An 18711-nucleotide genomic window follows, 5' to 3' on the forward strand; every position below is an offset into this window, starting at 1 on the left:
TTTTTTAAGGTCAATGGAAATTTAGCCTCGAATCTTTATCAGTTTGATGGGCTTAAATTCTCCCGTTGGCTACGAGATTAAAATGTGAACTTCTTCGATCGAGGACCTCAGTCTCAGTAAGATGCATTTTTAAAACACATAAAGTTGTTGGGTGAAAGACAGACAATTCAAAGAAAATGAAATTCATTTTCTGCTCTATTGCTTAAAACATAATTAAGAAATTATATTTAGTGATCAAGATGTTTTTATGTAAAAAAAAAAAAAAAATCCTTTTCCAGTCTGTAGAGTGGAGGGAGGAAGAATCCAGTCCCAAATCATCCCAATCTTTTTTCTAGAAATTTCCTTTTTTTAATCATCAAACCAGAAGGAAAAAAGAAACACTGCTCACTATAGTGGTGAGTTAAGCTAAACGTGGTAACAAACCCACGTATAATACTAAACATTTACCTGTGTGGAGATCTAAATTATACAGAATTTATTTATTTTTTTGTCTAAAATGCTTTAAATTATGTGCATCAACATTCAAAAACTACAGACCGGTGTTGCAGAATGTAATGTGGTACAAATCCAACATCTTACATTTATTAAAATTTACGCAAATTAAAAAATAACTTTGATTTGTTGCACTAACAAGCCTAGTATTTCTTGTCCGCGTTGTCATAGTTTTTTTTTTTTTAAAGAGAGATACTAAAGGTCAGAAAGGCTGACTACATTTGAATGGCTGTATTTATTGTTGTGAGATGAGGTTGTTTGTGTCTCTTTTATTATGATAATGAATAAGAGGTAAAGGGCTCCACAATACTGAATGATAAACATACATTTATTATGACTCCTTCATTTTGACAAAATATGTAACAGAAGAACTAATGTCAGGAATGTATAACGACGATAAATCAATAAAAAAAAGTGCAATTTGGATTCTTAAAAAAAAAAAAAAAAGTTAAAAACTAACAGCATGGCACGTATTTCATTCTGAGATGCCCTGTATTACAGCACCCTCTTGTGGTACACAGGTTAAAGACACGTTTTTGTCAAAGCCCCACCCTTGTACTTGAACGTTTCTATTAAAAAAGACCAAAATACTATAGAACTATATAAATTAGGTCCAAACATTTTAAGTCATTCAAAGAATGAATCAGGGTTTCCGCTCTGTCCGGAGAGGTCAAGGGTTTGGGATTCCCTGAGGTTTTTTTTTTTGTAAAAGTGCACAGAATAAATCTTCAGAAAAAACTCTAAAACTAAAGAAACTTGCAGAGGCAGTTTGTGACTTTGGTGTTTCAACAAACTGAAAGTCCCGTCAGCTCCTAGCAGGCATAAAGTAAATTTCCATTTTCAAACGGCCATTAACCGGCGACCCTACCATACCTCAGGCCTCTTTATTGAATCGAGGAATGATGGCCTTGCGGTAAGTCCGTCTCTCTGAGATGTTGCGCCTGACTTTGATCACAGCCGGAGTAGCCACCTCCAGCTCCAGAGACGGGCTGGAGTGGGACTTTTTCAGGGCGCCCTCCTCCTCTTCCTCCTCCCCGTCGCAGTCCGCGCACATGGCTTTGTCGAACAGGTTCAAGTCCGCCGTGTCCAACACGTCGCTGTCTGTCTTCTTCACGCTCATCCAGGCCTCCAGCACCTGGATGTAGCTCTCATACCGACACATCTGTGGGAGTTTTGAGCAAGAGACGCTGTCACCCACGGGTCCGTTCACGGCAACATAAACACTTTCGGTCAAAAAACCTCCTCATTACCTCGTGCTGCAGGTACTCTGCTCTGACGCGATGCTCCTCCAGATCCTTGGTTTTGGCTCTCTTGCCCTCTGGTGGGTTTTCCTGCAGGCTCGTCAGGTCTGCTTTGAAGGACTCCAGCATTCTTGCGTGAGACTGAAGCTGACGCTCCTGCACAGGGAATAACACAGAGGTTTCACACAGATCCAAAGAGTGGCGAATTAGCTCACGTGCATAGATCTTGTAATAAACAATAGGATTGTGTACAAGTAAATAAATATTGGACCTAATTCTGCTTTAATAAAAATAAGACAATGTATTTAATAAACATAAATTGTTCAAACTTAATTAATATATTATTTGTCATGAGCTATTAAAAAGTAGCGAGTGGTAACGCCTTGATCCAAGGTTGCAAAAGGAACTGCAGTTCCTCAAAAGGCCACTTGAGGCAGACTCCAACAACAACTCAATGCTCTCATAGGCGTTAACAGGAGAAATAAACATGTCGACAGGCTAGTGAAAAAAACTGTTTTGGCCTCTCTAGACTTCCACATTCGTGACAACTGTATGACTTAAAGTTATTAAGACTCCACGTCTTTGTCTATTTTTGAATTAGCTTCAGAGTCACTGCGGGTGACGCCCGTGTTGATCCACAGTCAGTGGAATTACGGAGCTTATGGAGCTTATGGAGGCTAATGTTAGCTTCCATTTACAGACTTCAGTTTGATATTTACACTGCAAACACACACTGTTCAGAACTACTGTTCAGATGCACAGTCTCACTTTAATCAGATAAAATGTGCTGTTGTAAATACACGTGTGATGGTCATGTTGGTTGTTCCTGACACACTTTAGAAAACTTAAGGAGATGAATGTGATTAATGGCAGCTAGTATCTTTCTTGTTGTGTTTTGGTGTTAATGGTAAATCCATAAACCAATTGGCGTTCTTTGCAAACCTGAAAGTGAGCGTATGACAAAAGAAAAACACACTGATCTGATCTGTTTCAGTAGCTGATAAAGTCGTGTGTACCAGATTGTGAGCAGACTGTGAGACGGGAAGGATCGGCCTGCAGAACCTCCTCTGAGACCCGATGGCCGCCGGGAACGGGGGCGACGAGTGAAGAGCGGAAACCAAGTTGATGCGGCCGATCCACGAGTTCATCTCCGCTTTGGACCTGAGAGGAAAAACCAACAGGTTCGATCTGACGCTGTGACTTGCACACAGACACACACACACATTAGTGAAGCTGCAACTCACGAGGCTTGAAAGAGGAAAACCCTCCAATCGGCCGTCTGCAACCGGAAGACGTGCGGCTTCTTGGTGTAATCGGTCGCCGGCTCAGCCAGAGAGTGATGCACACTCACCACCTCCTCGCTGGTCTGCTGATCCCTCCGATAATTATCCTGACGCACAAAATCAAAGAAGTTATAATCACAGAAGATGCTAAATTTGCTGAATTCTGATGATCTAACCAGGTTTTTGCTGACCTTCTGCAGGTAAAGGACCATTCCTTTCAGCATGCCGTAGAAAGTCTTCCAGCCTCTCTTACCCCACGGTGCTGCAACACACAAACATTTAACAGATGCACAAAAGATCAGTAACAACAGCGCTCCATTATAACTTGTTGTAAGATTAATCTCAACTGTCTACTGCACCAAAACCTCCTTCTTTTTATGTGTATATAATTCAGTTTTTGTATTTTTGTGGTTTACTGGATATAATATCTACAACTCATTAATTTTCTTTATAGTTTAAGGTCTTTTGTCCTCCCTTCCCTGTCCCTTACATAGATTGTGTCTTTAAATACACTGATCAGGCGTAACATTATGACCACCTTCCTAATATTGTGTAGGTTTCCCTTGTGCCTCTAAAACAGTTGTGGCTCATCAGAGAATGGACATGGGTCTCCTGAGGGTGTCATGTGGTGTCTGGCAACAAGATGTTATTAGTGGGGGGCCTTTAGGTCCTATGGGTTGAGGGGAGGGGCCTCTGTGGATCATCCCATAAATACTTGATCAGTTTGGGATCTAGTGAATTTGATGCCAGGTCAACACCCTGTGCCGTTTTCAGAGTTGTTGCTAAACCATTTTTGTGTGTGTGTCTGTGTCAGGCCACATCCTGCTGCCGTCAAGCGTCATTGTCATGGGGGGGGTGGGGGGTGTCCTGTCTGGTCTAGGTGGGAGGTACGTGTCTAAGAAACATCCACATGACTTACTTCTCCTGTCAGTGGTCATAATGTTAGGCCTGATCATTGTATTTCTTCTGCATTTGCGTCACACTCACTGCGTTTGCCGTCGATGTCAGCGTGGAGCTTCCTCTGGAGAAAGCCCTGCTTGACCACCGTGGCGTTCTTGTCGTGAGGAACATCCTGGAAGGGGTTAGCTTTGGAACGCAGCAGTGTGTCCGAGCCTGAATCCTCCTCCCCCAACACAGCGCTCTTCAGCACCTTTTCATCGCTTCAGCGCAAAACGAAAGAATGAAAGATGAGTGAGGTGCGGTACACGTGAACCGAAGATCAACGAACAGCTGATTCCACTTACACAGCCCACTCCAGAGCTTCACTCTTTATGGAGTTGTAGAGACTCTGCACGAAAAGAGAAAAAGGTCAAAATGAACGTCGTCGCCAAGAATTTTCACGATTTTCTTCTGCATCAAATAAAAGTCTGCGACTGAATTACTTTTAGCAGATCCTTGCTGAAGTTCCCTCCTTCATTCATCCCGTCCAGGTTGGACACGAACTTTGAAGACGACATGGATTTGCCTACATGCTGTTAACAGACAAGAACGGTGTCAAAACAAAATTTACGACGTCTTTAATCATTTCTCTCACAGCCAGAAGTGCCTCTTACCTGCCCATGCAAGTCAGTGTTGAGAAGCATCACGGCACACGTCAAAGCCAACACGGCCCCTGAGGATAAAAAAGAGGAAGGAGAAAAAAAAGAAAACGGATGATGACAAATGTTGCACGTAGAGGTGCTGTGCGCGTAGAGGATGACACAACAATAAACACCTGAAGAGGAAAAGGACTCTGGGTTGCACTGATGGAAGCGGCAGGAGAAATGCTGCAGCACGCGCTCCCTCTCCTGGGTCTCTCCGATCAGTATCACCACTTTCAGAAACGATCTTAGAAACAGAAAGGAGGATATAAATATTACGACAGTGTTTCTTGCGAGCGTGCCAAATCCTCTTCGCGTGTAACTCTCACCTCAGGCCCTGATCCAGGGTTTGTCCGGTGAAGTCGAAGAATTTCAAGTATTCCTCTCCCACGGCGTGACTGAAGTCATTACTGAGCAGGAAGACAAAGCAAAATAAACAAAAAGTCGGTGCAACCTGTTTTACATTCATGTAATATTTTGGGGCTGATTGTTCAATCTGGAGGAAGAGGGAAATGACGACGGAAAGGAAATGTGACACGCCGAATGTGACGACTTAACAATTTAGAGGAACTACTTTATGCAACTCAGGCTGCCAAAAAAAGTCCAGAAAACTGCAACTAGAAGCAGCTACATTTATTTCTTTAACTACACATTACAGTAACCATAGGGGATATCACTGTTTCAACTTGTCGGTTAATATCTGTGTAAGAATCGTTGTTATGAAGCAATGTTTATCCGTTGCTCTGGTTATTTGCTGACTCAGACTTCCTATATAGGACTTCACATACACTGATCAGTCACAACATTATAGCCCCTGGCAGGAGAAGTAAATAACACGGACCATCTTGACCCGCGCTGCAACTCAACAGCCTCTTTCATCCGTTTGGCCTGTGAGTCGCCGCCTTCAAATGGTGTCGTTTTTATCGAGTTCACGTTAAGGCGAAAGCGCACATTTTCGTGCCCCAGACTTCCCATAACTGCAAGTTCACCAGTTCCATTTGAAGGCACTTGAAGGCGAGCGACACTGTGTTTCTGTTACTTTGCAGCCGAGATAACATCTGATCACATCGCCGGGCGACTTTTAAGCAGTTGTTTTCACAGGCCGAGCCGCCCTCCCCGTGGTGTGTGTGTGAAGCCGTGGGCAAAAGAGCGTTACTTTCAAAGCATTTCTGTTGATTTGTCAAATTCTGGTGACTTCCGATCATTCACTTTCAACAAAAATAAATTTGAAAAGAACTCGATTCGTTCTGTGGACAGATGGTTGAAATTTGAAAGGGGAATAAATTGAAGGCATGGGGGGGGGGCTATTTCCACCTTAAATGAGTTTTTACTCCAATCTGGGCTGATTTATTGTCTCCTGACATTCACCTCTATTACTGTGTTGTTGTTTTTTTACTGTGTGAAAACATTTCTCATAACTCCACCAGCTTTCAGTCGTATTTGGACTAAAATCAGGAAAAAATCTTTGAGTTTCTCTGTCCCCTCTGCTTGGAAAACCTTTCAATCTGAACAGAAAATGTCTTAACTTATCATCTCATTTGAGGTCTTTCACCTTTCTATTCTAAAAGACCGACAACAATCAGCAGAGCCTGTGTTTTTAAAGTGTTACTGAAGTCATCGCTCCTGCATTTTATCTGCTAAACAGTTTGCATTTGTGTTTCAATGTTTATTTTGTGACTGTTGTTATTTGTGTGATGTCTGTTGCCTTTCTTGGCCGGGTCACTCTTGTGAAAGAGGTCTTGATCTCAATGGGTCTTTTCATCTACTTAAATAAAGGTGAAAAAAAAAAAAAAAATCTACATATGATCTTACTCTTTGTCTAAGTGCTTCACCACGTCCGCGCGTTGAATCCCGTCCAAATTAAAGAGCTGTTCAGCGAGGTGCCGAGCCTTCTCTCTGTCCACGCCGCCTCCGTTCATGTGCGGCACTGCCGTCTCCAGGGGTTTGGGCTGCGCTCCGTTTGCCACAACTGTCTGTACGCCTCCGTCCTCAGCACCTTCCACCTCCTCAGGTCGCTCTGGCGCGTCAACTTGTTTGTCCACCTGGTTTAACTCTGCCTCCTTCGCCTCCTCCGTCTCCTCCGCCTGCTGCGTGATCTCGGTCTCGGGAGACAGCTGTTCCGTTACATCTGACTCATTTTTCTTCTCTGATTGCACAAGCTGCTCCGCGAGCGCCGGCTGAGACGAGTCGGTCGTTTTCAGCGGCTGCTCATTCTGCTCCGACGGCTCCGTCTGTTCTTGCCGCTCTGCCGCGGCAGCTTCAGCGCAAACTGCCTGCTCCGTCTGAGCCGGCTCCTCTGGCTGCTCCGCGTTTCCAGGCTGGTGCGGCTGATCCGTCAGCTCCATCTCCGGTGACTGTTCCAGATGTTGCGACTCTCCCAACTGGTCCTCCGGTCCCTGTGACACCTCTGCAGGAATCTCCTCCGGCTTTTCCTCCGTCTCAAGTTGCTCTGACGTTTCGGGCGGCGGCGAAGCCGTTTCGTCGCAGTCTTGCTGCTCCAAACAATTTGTCTCGTCTGGTTTTTCAATCACCTCTGGGATCTCTTGTCCATTTTCTGTCCTCGCCTCATGTTCCGCCTCCTGCGCCGGTGCTTCTTCGCTGCCGTCCACGGCCTCTAGCTGATCAGGGTCCACGTCCTGATCCACATCTTCACACATTTCCTGCCCGTCAGTCTGGCCTGCGGGTTCTTCATGTAACGGTTCTGGTACACCTACTTCTTCTTCTTCTTCTTCTTCTTCTTCTTCTTCTTCTTCTTCTGACTCCGAGGGCAGAGTTTCCTCCGATTCCTCCGGCTGTTGCAGATCAGTTAGCTTATCAGGGTCTATAGTTAGCAGTCCGGCGTCATCGGTTAGCGGCGGCTCTGGAGGCACCTCCCTAGAAAGAACGGATGAAGAAGAGTAGTTGAAGTTAAAACAGCACATGACACCATGACATAATATTCCCAGACACAAAATGTTAACAATGAGTTACAAGCAGTCACGCCTGACATGATAAATATACTTTGAGTTAACATTTTAACATGTATTCATGTTTTCAAGCTAACATTTACTGTTTCCATATGCCTGCTGCCAAATTTCTTCCCATCTTCTTCCGAATCCGTGTCTTTTTGAAACTTACTTGCAATAGTAGTTTATTACTTTTGTACTAAATTTATCTTGCTGTTATTGCTATGCTACTAGACACAAGAGTAATATTTATACTTATGTGCTTTCAGCCTTACTTTCTTTCAACTTTTCTCGCCTCATTGACTATTTTAAGGCGGGAGAGACGCGGTTGTCTTACTCAAAGCTCTTCCTTGTACACATTCAAACCTTTTCATGTGAGACGACAAAGAAAACTTTTCAGACGAACGAGGAAGCACCTGAAAGTATTTTGGGGAAGGAGCCGTCTGGCTGTCTATCTGATCAACCTTCAATCATTACAGAAATAATGAGATGAGTCAATGTGAGCCGACCTGTACCTCTACCTTTGGAAAGCAGGTAACTAATGTTAGCTTAGCAATGCTACCAGCCATTAGACATTAAAGTGGAGATAGATAGATACAGACAAGTCTGTTTTTAAATAGCATTATCTTGCCTTGTAAACTGTAAATAGTAAAAAAAAAATTTGCAATGTGCTGGTCAATCAAACCTGATTGATATTAGCAACCACCAAGAAATACCAAGCTTCCTATGGGCTCTGATAATCTGTGCTCTTGGTGTATCATAACTATAAAACCTGGTGCTACTTAGATACAACAAAAACAGAAGCAATATTTGGGTTTAAATGCTTTAAAGAGGCAAATTACTTAAAATTATTAGTATTTCATTTTCATATGGTGCTGAAATTCACCTCAGGACAGTTTCACAATTTATCTTCCTCAACCGCAATCTTCAGGAAATGGTACACCATGGGAATGACTAAGCCTCATGCTCAGTAAGTTTTTTTTTTCTGCTAGCTGCAGAACCTAAATAATGCTCTGGACTGAGGGCTGGGGTTAGAAATGTTTGTAATTCCTGCGTCTTTTCTCCAGTATGACCGTGAATGCCCTTAAACCAAAGCTGAGTGTGAACTTGAAAACCATATTCATTACATAACTGTGTCCTGACACGGTTTTGATTGACAGCTAAATTAATAAAACCTTTAAGGTCGTATTAAGAACCATAACACGTAGAAAGAAAACAGTAAACTACAGTATATTATTCAACATTTTAGCAAAATGTAAAGAAATGACAAAGGAGTGACATATTCATACTCTTCAAAATCCTGTTTTCTGATACATTTTTTTTAACAATTACTAAAAACAACCTTATTTACATACTGAAAACAAAGTGCGCCACTTTTTTAAGAAAACCGAGTGAATTAGTATTGATTCATTCATATTTCTGCCAGTGTTTCACCATTAATTAAACCCTGAGCTGCTCTCTGGGTTTACAGTTAATACACATTTCCTGTTCCCCTTCCTTAAGCCCATGATACTCACACGTCTCTCAGACAGGCGTCACCTTTTGCCTCCTCACTTTCTTCGCTGCAGGACTCATCCGTCACGTCCTGCTCATCTTCTGCCTCACCCCCTTGTTTGCAGCTCTCCTCTTCAGCCTCAGCACACTTTGCTGAAATCCCTTCTTCCTCCGGGGTTCTCTGTCCAGTCAGCACAACATCGGGCTCCTCCTGTTCCTCTTCTAGATCTGACTGTTCGACGCCGTCCAGCTCCTCCTCTGAGACTTGGATCTCCTCAGCAGTATCGGTTACGCCCTCAGTTTTAAAAGGCTCTGAGGCAACAAAGTGTCCCTCATCCTCCTCCTCTGAGTCTGTCAGTGGGACGTCTGGGAGATTATTTAGAAATGGGTGAAAACAGCATAATTATTATTATTATTATCATTGAAACAACCCTACAAACAGAGAGTCATGAATGTCGGAAAAACTATTTACCACCTGTTTAAAGTTCTGAGTAACACGTACCGTTATTATCATCTAACAGCTCATGAGCTGAATCTTCTTTTTCCTCTGTCTTAAGCTCTTGAACATCAGCAGCATCACGTGTCTGGAAATTGCAACACAGGCCATCGAACATGAGAGAAAAACTTGTGATAGCCAGTGGGTTCGTGAGTAGGAACCCACACGCAGTCTGAGTCTCATCTGACCAACATAACATCTGCTCAGATCGCCCGACCCCGGCCCAGCCCGCTACACAAACCCAAACAAGTGCTTCGGAAAGACATTAAGGCCGAGGCGTTGATGCCTACGCTCAGTGACGGAAGGGTTTAATGAGGCAGGAAGCCGTCTTATCTAAAGAACAATCAGAAGGTGCCTATATTTACACTGACACATTCACTGAAAATTTGAGAAAATTCCAGGTAACACCAGCACGATCACCGTGCCCTCACATACCTCTAAGTCACTTCCTGTCGCCTCGAGTTCTGAACTCAGAAGCTGTGAATCAAATCCTTGTTCCTCTTTGCCACCCTGTGTAAGAAACTCAGCGTGCTCGTCTTGAGACTCATGAGGAGAGGGGGAAATGCCGCCTAGCGTCGTCACGCTGCCGGCGTCCAGCTCATTGGCCCAGCCGCCGTCGGTCTCGAGCAGAGGCGTTTCTGCACGGGGCTCGGGCATGTCCCACTGCACCGTCGCGCACGACAGCGGAGAACAGGTGAAGCTCATGGGGCGCACCGGCCATATTATTGGCTCACACTGCTCTGCCTCAGAAGTTGAGCATTCTGTCTTTGGGGCCAGACTCAGGTGATCGGCCCCATGTGCGTTGTTTATCTTCACTTCCGTCTTATCCCACACTACGGCATCCTGTTCTCCATTGATGTACTGGAGGCCTATAAGCGTGTCCTGCTGAGGCTCATGAAGAACTGAACCTGTGTTATCCGGCAAAGAGTCGTTTTCCTCCTCCATTAGCGTCTCTCAGTCAGTCCAGTTGCCTCGGTACGTTTTGGTGAAGTGTCGTGCAGCTACAAAACGTTCTCTGCGGTTGGATGAGGGGTTTTCATTTTGTCACGGCCTTCCGTCATACACTTTTCTGCAAAAAAAAGATTAAAAAAAAAAAACATTAATGTTCAAAAATAGCATTAACCACACCCCCCCCCCCCATCTGAAGCACCGAGAGAGATCATTTCCTCACATTTCGGGGTCAGAATTGTACAATAACCAAAAGTAAAGTCACTGGAAGTAAGCCTTGTCAGCTGAATGTCATGGAACGAAAATACATTTAGGGAACCTCCGGGGCGAACGTTCGATTTGCTGACAGACAAAAAAAAGCCATTCATGAAACTCTTTCTATCCACTCTTTCTCTTTCTATCATTTTCAATAGCTTTGTACAAAAGAGCTACATTTTAAAATAAACTCACCACACGTAGGGCAAAATAATCCAGTTTTGTCTGTTTTCTAGCCCATCCTGTTCTATTCTCTAACTTGTTGGTGGTGCAGATGTGCAGAGCAACACACAATGTCACAAAAGCACATTTGTACTTCCTGACCACAAAAATCAGCCAAGCAAGTGAGCGAGAGACAGAAGGAAAGAGAGCGAGGTAGAGGTGTACGGCGTGGATTGACAATCGAGGCAGAGGGTGGGGTTGAAGCCTTGTTTCTGGTGAACAGTTAAACCGTCTTTGTCTTGTGTTTATCATTATATCACCGACATGACGCCGGCTGATGGATGAAACCAACTTGTGTGTTATCAACACAAACAAACGTGACATATCTCCCAGCAGTGGTCAAGGCCGGGCGACAAACCGTCTACAACAAAGAGGCCGCGCTCTTGCAGGACATAAATAAAGCTAAATTATCACCTTCGTCTATCTCTTCCTCTTCCAAGCACACATCTTTCTATAACTCTCTGTCTATCTTTTTTATTCTGTTCACGTCATGCAACCAACATCCGGGACAGACTTCGACCACATTTCCTGTGTGGGTGCTAGCTTCTCAGTTCCTGTCAGGGTGCAGCAACTGCTGCAGTTACTGAGTCAAGTCACAAAGGAGACCATTTCTAAATAAAATCGTGGTATATCCGAAATAAAAAAAAATGCGGTGACACTGAATTTATTCTCTTAAAGCAGTAATGTCTCTCTGCTGTTTTCCCCGCGAGGTACTGAGAATTACAACAAATAATTTCACAATTATGTGGAGAAGTGGAAGAGTTCACTGTTCCAGTTTCAGTCTCCCTGCAGTCCTTGATAAATATTGAGTGTTTCACCTAACAGCAGAGTTAGTCCCCTGGGTGCGATGTTATCTTTGGCGGCTGTGAGGATTTCTCAGTCACATAAAAGAGAAAACAAGAACAAAACTGGATGTTTTCAGCAAGACATCATTGTCCTTAGACACAATTGCCGTCTGACTGAAAGCAGAACACAAAGAGAAGTTGCTTACAGTGCATGGGAAGTTTACACAGACCATCACAGGCTGGGGAGGACGTTTAACACAACGTTAAAGGAGAAGTAAACACATAAGAGAGGAAAAAGTAAGAATGAGTAACGCAGCCATACTGGGTGAAGTGAAAGTTGTGAAAGGACACGTAAATACGAGTACGTATAGGCACAGATATATGGCTAGAAAAGCTACAGACATAAATCTGAGACAGGAACTAAAAGAAGAGTCCTGTCGGGTGAAGTGTTTTTTACTATGCAGCTTGACTTACCCCCTCCAGGCTCTTTAAAGCAGCATCATATGATCAGCCAGCGTGTGAGGTTTTTAAGTCAGGTCTTGTGGGAGGGAGAAAGCACACCACTGTGTTATACCGGGTTTGTACCGCTGTCAAAGAGCTGTGCGTTCACCGACACATTCACTCAACACACACACACGCGCAGAGGCATTCAAATTACCCCCAGTTGTCAAAACCTGCAGGGAACGACAAATATCTGCTCTCTTTCGGGCTAAGCAGCCTTTTCTGTCTCCTGTGCGACGTGCATATGCACGCAAGTCCTAGTCTGGACTGGGTCCTCTTGCTTCGTCTTCATACAGTCTGTCCATGTTGGATACTTTAAGCGCAGGCCTCCGTCTCCCCTCTGTCCTGTTTTCCTCCTGGCAGCAAATTAGAAGAGGGATAAAAGGGAAAAGCTGCTGAGTGGCAACAAAGAGGAAGAAAAGGTGTATGGTGATTGGCAAATGAGTCAGGCGCTCAAAGACACCTGAGAGGCCTCAGCCCACGCCCACTGGCCCCGGAGGCATGCAACCACACTCATACAGTACAGATGAGGGGAGTGGCTCAACTGGCTTCATTCCTGCACTCATGACAACATGTGGTAAAACCAGAAGGTGACCAGATTTCTCTGTGCTCAAGTTATTACTTGGGTTTGTTCTGGTTTAAAGGCGGAAAAGCCTGTTTAAGGCACCCAAGGCATTCAAGGGGCATTTATAAGTTCAAGGCAACATTTTTTGATAGTCATTAACTCTAGGTTAATTAGTTTTTAATACCATTTGAACTGTGTCATCAGTAAAGCACTGAAAAGATTATCATTGTTAGCAGACTAGCACACAAGCTAGTGTTAAAAGCCTGGCATTAGAGCTCGTTGCTAATTAATAATATTACGTAACGCTCCGTATTGACGTTTTTATACTATGCTATTATAAGCTTGGCCTCATTAGCAGTAGCACTATTCACATCGACATCATTAGCACTGAGATTAGAATTGATATCAAAATATTAGCATTACCTAGCATTTATGTGGGCATCCTTGCAGTAAATTAGTTGCTAGTGGTTGTAGCAGCTGATTAAGTTGTATTGGTAGTAACTGCATTATTAGTAACAACCTGGTGGTGGTGTAGCGTTAGCCTGTAGCTCTCTTGTTAGTATTTAAACACAATTTATCACGGTTATTTGTGCAAACAGTATCACAATTTGCTAAAAGGCCACGGCGAAGACGGTTGCACTCCCCACCAGAAGGGGCGCTACGTACCCGGATGTAAATATCCGGTGTCGTCACTCTCATGCGACGACCGTCGGTCTCTGCTTTGTTTGTTCCGTACACGGCAGCAGAGTTGCACACACCCACTTTTTTTTTTTTTTTTGTCTTAACAGGAGCTTTTAACTGTATACAGACATCTGGTGAGTTGTCTGCAGTGGCAACCGCTCGGTCTAATATGGCCAGGCCGGGTGATCTTAAAAACTTCCTGGAGTCTTCTCTGAATGAGATTTTTAAAGCGACAGTGAGCGACATCTTGGACTCAGTGGACCGGACCCTGTCCGTGTACCAGGGTACTATACAGAGGATCGAGTCTGAGAACGAGGGCCTGAAGCGGCTGCTGTTAGCACAGAAGAGCGCAGAGTCTGCTCCGAGTGGTATGATGGTTTAATGGGTCTGTGTCTGCTAGTGAAGCATCATACAGCATCATACTGAATATCTTTAGTGAGTGGGGATGCGAGTCAAGGATGCACTCCCATCACCGATTCTATTTATTGTTTTCACAGCTGCCTCTCCCCTGAGAGTCGCAACAAATAATTGGGAAGTTGAGAAAATGCTGAGCAGATATAAAAATTATTAAAATAATAATATGTTGCAGGTCTGAAGTGTGACATATGTGGTTGAAAATATGCTGTATAGAAAATAGACCATCTTAGAAATAAACACTAAGTCTCTCAGTCCATTAAACCTTACTCGAAGAGGATGAAGCAACGAGGTGGTGTTATCAAAAGACCGCCAGATAAAATAAACTGCTGAAAATGTGACTGAAATATAACGTTTCTCTTAGTTTCCCCTCACTTTTTTTAAGCAAGTTAATAGAAATCACAGATAACTGCGATCAGGAACTCATGTAATTATTATGGCAGATCCAAATAAGACAGAGATTAGAGACTGTACATACACCTCATACACTTTGTGTCCAAACTTTTGACTGGTAGTGTAATTCTGCAATACGCAGTGTAAATGTAGCCTTAAAATTTACTGCATTATGTCTAAGTTACAGCTTAGGCTATCAAAAGTGCCAGAGATGCCGTGCGATTCACGGGGCTGTAATAGGTTTGTTTGGTGTTTATTGCTGCCCCCATGTGGGAAAAACAATGAGTGACTGCGCCTTCAGATTATGAAGTCAGTTGATTTTCTGTTGCTACATTTTATCTGCGCATTACGTCAGTCTTTATCACGACCTGCGCCATTTAATTAACAATAGCCTTGAATCTTCACAGATGCACGTGAAGAAGATGCCCGTGAACAGTTTTCGCAGACAGAGTGGAACGGCCGTCCCTTTAGCTCGGGTACGTTCAAGATGTCCATATGCAGCAGCGACAAGAAGAGCTCCAGGAGGAAGAATAAAGCCAAGGCGAAGCAGAACCTGTCCTCTACCTCCATTTTGATGCAGACTAATCAAGTGGTAGAGCAACCGCCAGAGGGTTTTGTGTCAACATCTGTAAAATCGGACCTGGATGAAAGCAGTGCCATTGACCTCTCCCAGTCATCGGCGCTTCTCAATCTGACGGTGAAACCAGTAAAAAGCGAGAGCTCAGAGGTCAGCCGCGTCAGCCATGATGCATATGCGCCACCTTCTGGCCCTGAACAAGACTCTGCAGGCAGCGCCGTTGTTTCTGACGGCTACACGCCCAATGGAGAGTTTTTTAAGACTGAGGAAGAAGAGCAGAATGGGGTGATGCATTACGGTAACAGCGAGGGCTTCTTTGAGCAGGAACTAAAATATGCACTGAGATATTCCCCAGAACCGGAGATGGGGGCAGAGGAAGCGAGCAAACAGGTCGCGGAGCCAAATGTGGCGACGCCTAAGAAAGGTGACACGCCAACTGTTTGTGCCGAGGAGCTTTTGGAAGTCCGCGACGACTTCCTTCACTGTCCCTCCTGCCCCAAAACGTTCGGTCGGGCCGCCTCGCTCAACATCCACATGAAGACTCACAGCGGGGAGAAGGCTCACAACTGCAGCTATTGTGGTAAATCCTTTGGTCGGGCTGATCTCCTCAAATCCCACAAGCGCACCCACACGGGAGAGAGACCCTACAGCTGCAACATCTGCAGTAAAACGTACGCGCACCCTAGCCAGCTTAGGATACACAAACGCATCCACACCGGAGAGAAACCGTATCCCTGCACGCACTGTGGGAAGCGCTTCAACGAGCACAACCAGCTCAAAGTCCACTTGCGGACTCACACGGGGGAGCGGCCTTACAGCTGCCAGGAGTGTGGCAAGACGTTCAGCAATGCGGGAAACCTGCGCATACACGAAAGGATCCACACCGGCGAGAAGCCGTATTGCTGCGCTCAGTGCGGGAAAAGGTTCAACGGCTTGGGTGACCTCAAGACGCATTACAGGATCCACACCGGAGAGAGGCCGTACATGTGCGAGCTGTGCAAGAAGACCTTCAGCCAGGCCGGCCACCTCACCATACACATGCGGATGCACACGGGGGAGAGACCGTACAGCTGCAGCGAGTGCGGCAAGAAGTTTACAGTGGCCAGCAGCCTCAAACTGCACCAGAGGACTCACACGGGAGAGAAGGAGTACAGCTGCTCGTACTGCAGCAAGAGCTTCAGCAGGTCCGGCCACCTGAAGAGGCACGAGCTGGTCCACACCAAAGAGAAGGTCTTCCTCTGCAGCCACTGTGGGAAGACCTACACCGACCAGTCCTCCCTCAAGAAGCACCTGAAGACGCATACGGCAAAAGAGGAGAGAGCTCAGAGTGAAGGAAGCACGAGCGAGGCCGAAACAAACCCGGCCCAGCCGGCAGCCTCGGAGACACTTTTAAACAATGAGAAAAATTAGAGGAATTAGGAGGGGAGTCAACCGAAAAAGCAAGGTCCAATATGTTGTTTTTTTGTTTGTTTGTTTGCTTTTTTTTATGTGGTTTGTTATTTCGCAACTTACATCAGCAGATTAAGTTTAGTCAATATGTCGAGGAGGGGGTTCAGTTGCCACCATGTTATTTTCAATATCTGGGTCAATTTTATCATCGTTGTCAGGTATCATAGTTGATCACGTTTTGGCTGTTTTCAGGCCTAATGTAACCAGTCACCACATGGCATTTTTATGGAAAGATTCTTCTCAATGTTCTATATACGACTGAGTAAATTTAAAGTGAAAGTTATTTATAAATATATTGTAGTAACACTGTTGACATGCGACACACTTGACTCACACACTACTTTATATTAAGTGACTAAGAAGGAGGAGAAAGAAAATACCTTGGAGCAGGCATGTGATTTGGATTTAACGTAACGCGTTTGTAATGGGTGACTTAGTTAAAAGTGATTTCTCAGACATAGATAAAATTTGTTATTATCCACATAAAATTTGATATATAGCCAAAAAAGAAATATCTAGCTTGATAATCTCAATTTAACAAAAAGTACACAATCAAAACAAAATTTGAATAAGCTCATTTTGTATTGACCCATCTCTTTTGACCAGACAATAATGAATATGTTACATGTCTCTCTGATAGATTTTCACCTTTTTTTAAGCCTTGTTATTATTATTTTTTAATTGGCACGGTCACCTCTTTCACTAACCAGCTCAGTGAGTGCTCAGATTGCAAGGTCGTGTCTTACGTAGTTTTTTGCTCAAGCTGAAAATTGGCACTTTAACAAAGTATCTGTTATTTCATTTGAAATGAAATACGCCTCAAGAACAAAACGACTCAAAGGGCAACACGATGTGATGACTGGTCAGCGCGCCTAAAAGAAAGCTGACGCAGTTTTCGGGCTGAAAAGCCGGTGAGCGGACGTTGAATTAACACGATCTGTTCCTGCGGACGAGAAGTTTTGGTTTACAAAGCTGTTTGTGATGTTTGTGGTACAGTTGGGTACACTGTCGTATAGTCTTTGCTGTGATCTGTTAGGTCCATACATTTAGCAATACAGTGAAAAAAAAAAGCTGTATATTACCAAAATGTCAGTGATGTATTTTAGAAATGACCAATGACTGAATGCAAGTTCTGCCGATGTGCATTAATTATTTAATCAAAGTGTTTTTGTTGCAGCCACTGAATCCCAGGTCAAGCCTTATATTCTGTAGCCGGTCCTGACGGTTGACCTCCCTTTTGAAAAACAGGGGACAATCAAAAAAAAAAAACACAAAAAAAATTCAATAGTTTGGAGATTAAGATCTTTCAAAGACATAAATTAATGAATGATTAATATATTGCTGTAAATAGCTTTAACTATACAGCTAGCAAACTCAAAAACATATATATATATATGTGTTTGTGGAATAGTGAAAGTAGCGTCGCTGCAAATATTCAGTATTATTGACCAGCTTTCACATGTGAATTAAAGACTGTTTCTTTTGTTGTTGTTGTTTTTAAAGCCATACTGATCTCAACGGCTGTGGAGTGTCTAGAGAATTGTTAGTTTGTTCACTGTAATGCCAGGAAACGTGTCTCTCTGATGCTGAATGATTGTTACTGAAACAAAAGGGAGTAAAAGTTTTTGTTGTGGCAACGGCTTGATATGTAGCAGTGTACTGAGCCTTCGCTATGAGAATGTTGTTGTGTGATTTGTGAGTAAATTAAAGAGAATAAATGAACTGTCTTCATGTCTTCATGTTGAAATGGCGATGACCGCAGTCCAATTTGTCCATGTACAGGGTGGTGGACATTGTTCATGATGATCCAGATTTTGTTCAGACTCCAGCTATGCCCAGACCACAGAGTTCGATTTATATCAGTTTGCCCAGCCTTGAGGTGTCCTCCTTCTTAGTGCTGCCTCCCCAGATCATCACAACGTAGAAGAGGGCACTGGTGACGATAGTCTAGTAGAACATGTCCAGCAGATTCTGTCAGATATTAAATGACCTTAGCATCCTGAGGAAATAGAGACAGCTCTGAGCTTTTTCATATTGCGAGTCTATGCTAGGCAACCAGTCCAGTTTGTGATCCAACTGTAGACCATGTTTGTGTAATCGGTCTACACACCTTAACCCTTTTTTTCTACACCAAATTGGTGGTAAATGCTTTGTTCTAAGAGTCCTTGAAATCTGTCTAGAGGTTGAATGGCATCTAACGGCGTGCTTAGAGTCTGCTAAATGACACTTCTATATTCCATGCGGCTGATCTGCAGCTCATCACCAAAATAATACCATAACTACTGAGAAGCACGGCAGTGGTAGCATCATGCATCGTGGACTCTGGTCAAAGCTGAATGTAAAGGTAATAAGGGTAAGGGTAATAATTCCAAGGACTTCCAGAACTTCTT

At 43.9% G+C, this 18711-nt stretch overlaps 2 protein-coding genes across 6 annotated transcripts; one reads left to right on the forward strand and one right to left on the reverse strand.

The window, feature by feature from the left end:
* Positions 1 to 801: 801 nt before the first annotated feature.
* LOC124996598 (PH and SEC7 domain-containing protein 4) lies at positions 802 to 13442 on the reverse strand. 4 transcript variants are annotated; one of them, XM_047569789.1, is made up of 17 exons: positions 13231 to 13442; positions 12216 to 12598; positions 9967 to 10600; positions 9538 to 9619; positions 9059 to 9401; positions 6409 to 7470; positions 4926 to 5006; positions 4731 to 4843; positions 4570 to 4628; positions 4399 to 4488; positions 4261 to 4304; positions 4004 to 4176; positions 3208 to 3278; positions 2978 to 3123; positions 2750 to 2894; positions 1743 to 1889; positions 802 to 1654 (listed from the first exon to the last, which is right to left on the reverse strand). In XM_047569789.1, the coding sequence occupies exons 3-17, from the start codon at positions 10474 to 10476 to the stop codon at positions 1367 to 1369; spliced, it is 3354 nt and encodes a 1117-aa protein (XP_047425745.1). In that variant the 5' UTR covers positions 10477 to 10600; positions 12216 to 12598; positions 13231 to 13442; the 3' UTR covers positions 802 to 1366. The 4 variants fall into 4 exon arrangements, with proteins under 4 accessions (XP_047425745.1, XP_047425744.1, XP_047425742.1 ...); XM_047569788.1 differs by having other exon boundaries at positions 12216 to 12279; positions 12400 to 13442; XM_047569786.1 differs by having other exon boundaries at positions 12216 to 13442.
* A 100-nt stretch (positions 13443 to 13542) lies between these two features.
* Positions 13543 to 18048, forward strand: LOC124996599 (zinc finger protein 391). 2 transcript variants are annotated; one of them, XM_047569791.1, is made up of 2 exons: positions 13543 to 13873; positions 14703 to 18048. In XM_047569791.1, the coding sequence occupies exons 1-2, from the start codon at positions 13870 to 13872 to the stop codon at positions 16280 to 16282; spliced, it is 1584 nt and encodes a 527-aa protein (XP_047425747.1). In that variant the 5' UTR covers positions 13543 to 13869; the 3' UTR covers positions 16283 to 18048. The 2 variants fall into 2 exon arrangements, with proteins under 2 accessions (XP_047425747.1, XP_047425746.1); XM_047569790.1 differs by having other exon boundaries at positions 13543 to 13856.
* Positions 18049 to 18711: the final 663 nt, after the last annotated feature.

Source organism: Mugil cephalus, chromosome 19 (genome assembly GCF_022458985.1).
Source record: "Mugil cephalus isolate CIBA_MC_2020 chromosome 19, CIBA_Mcephalus_1.1, whole genome shotgun sequence".
Taxonomy (NCBI): Eukaryota; Metazoa; Chordata; class Actinopteri; order Mugiliformes; family Mugilidae; genus Mugil; species Mugil cephalus.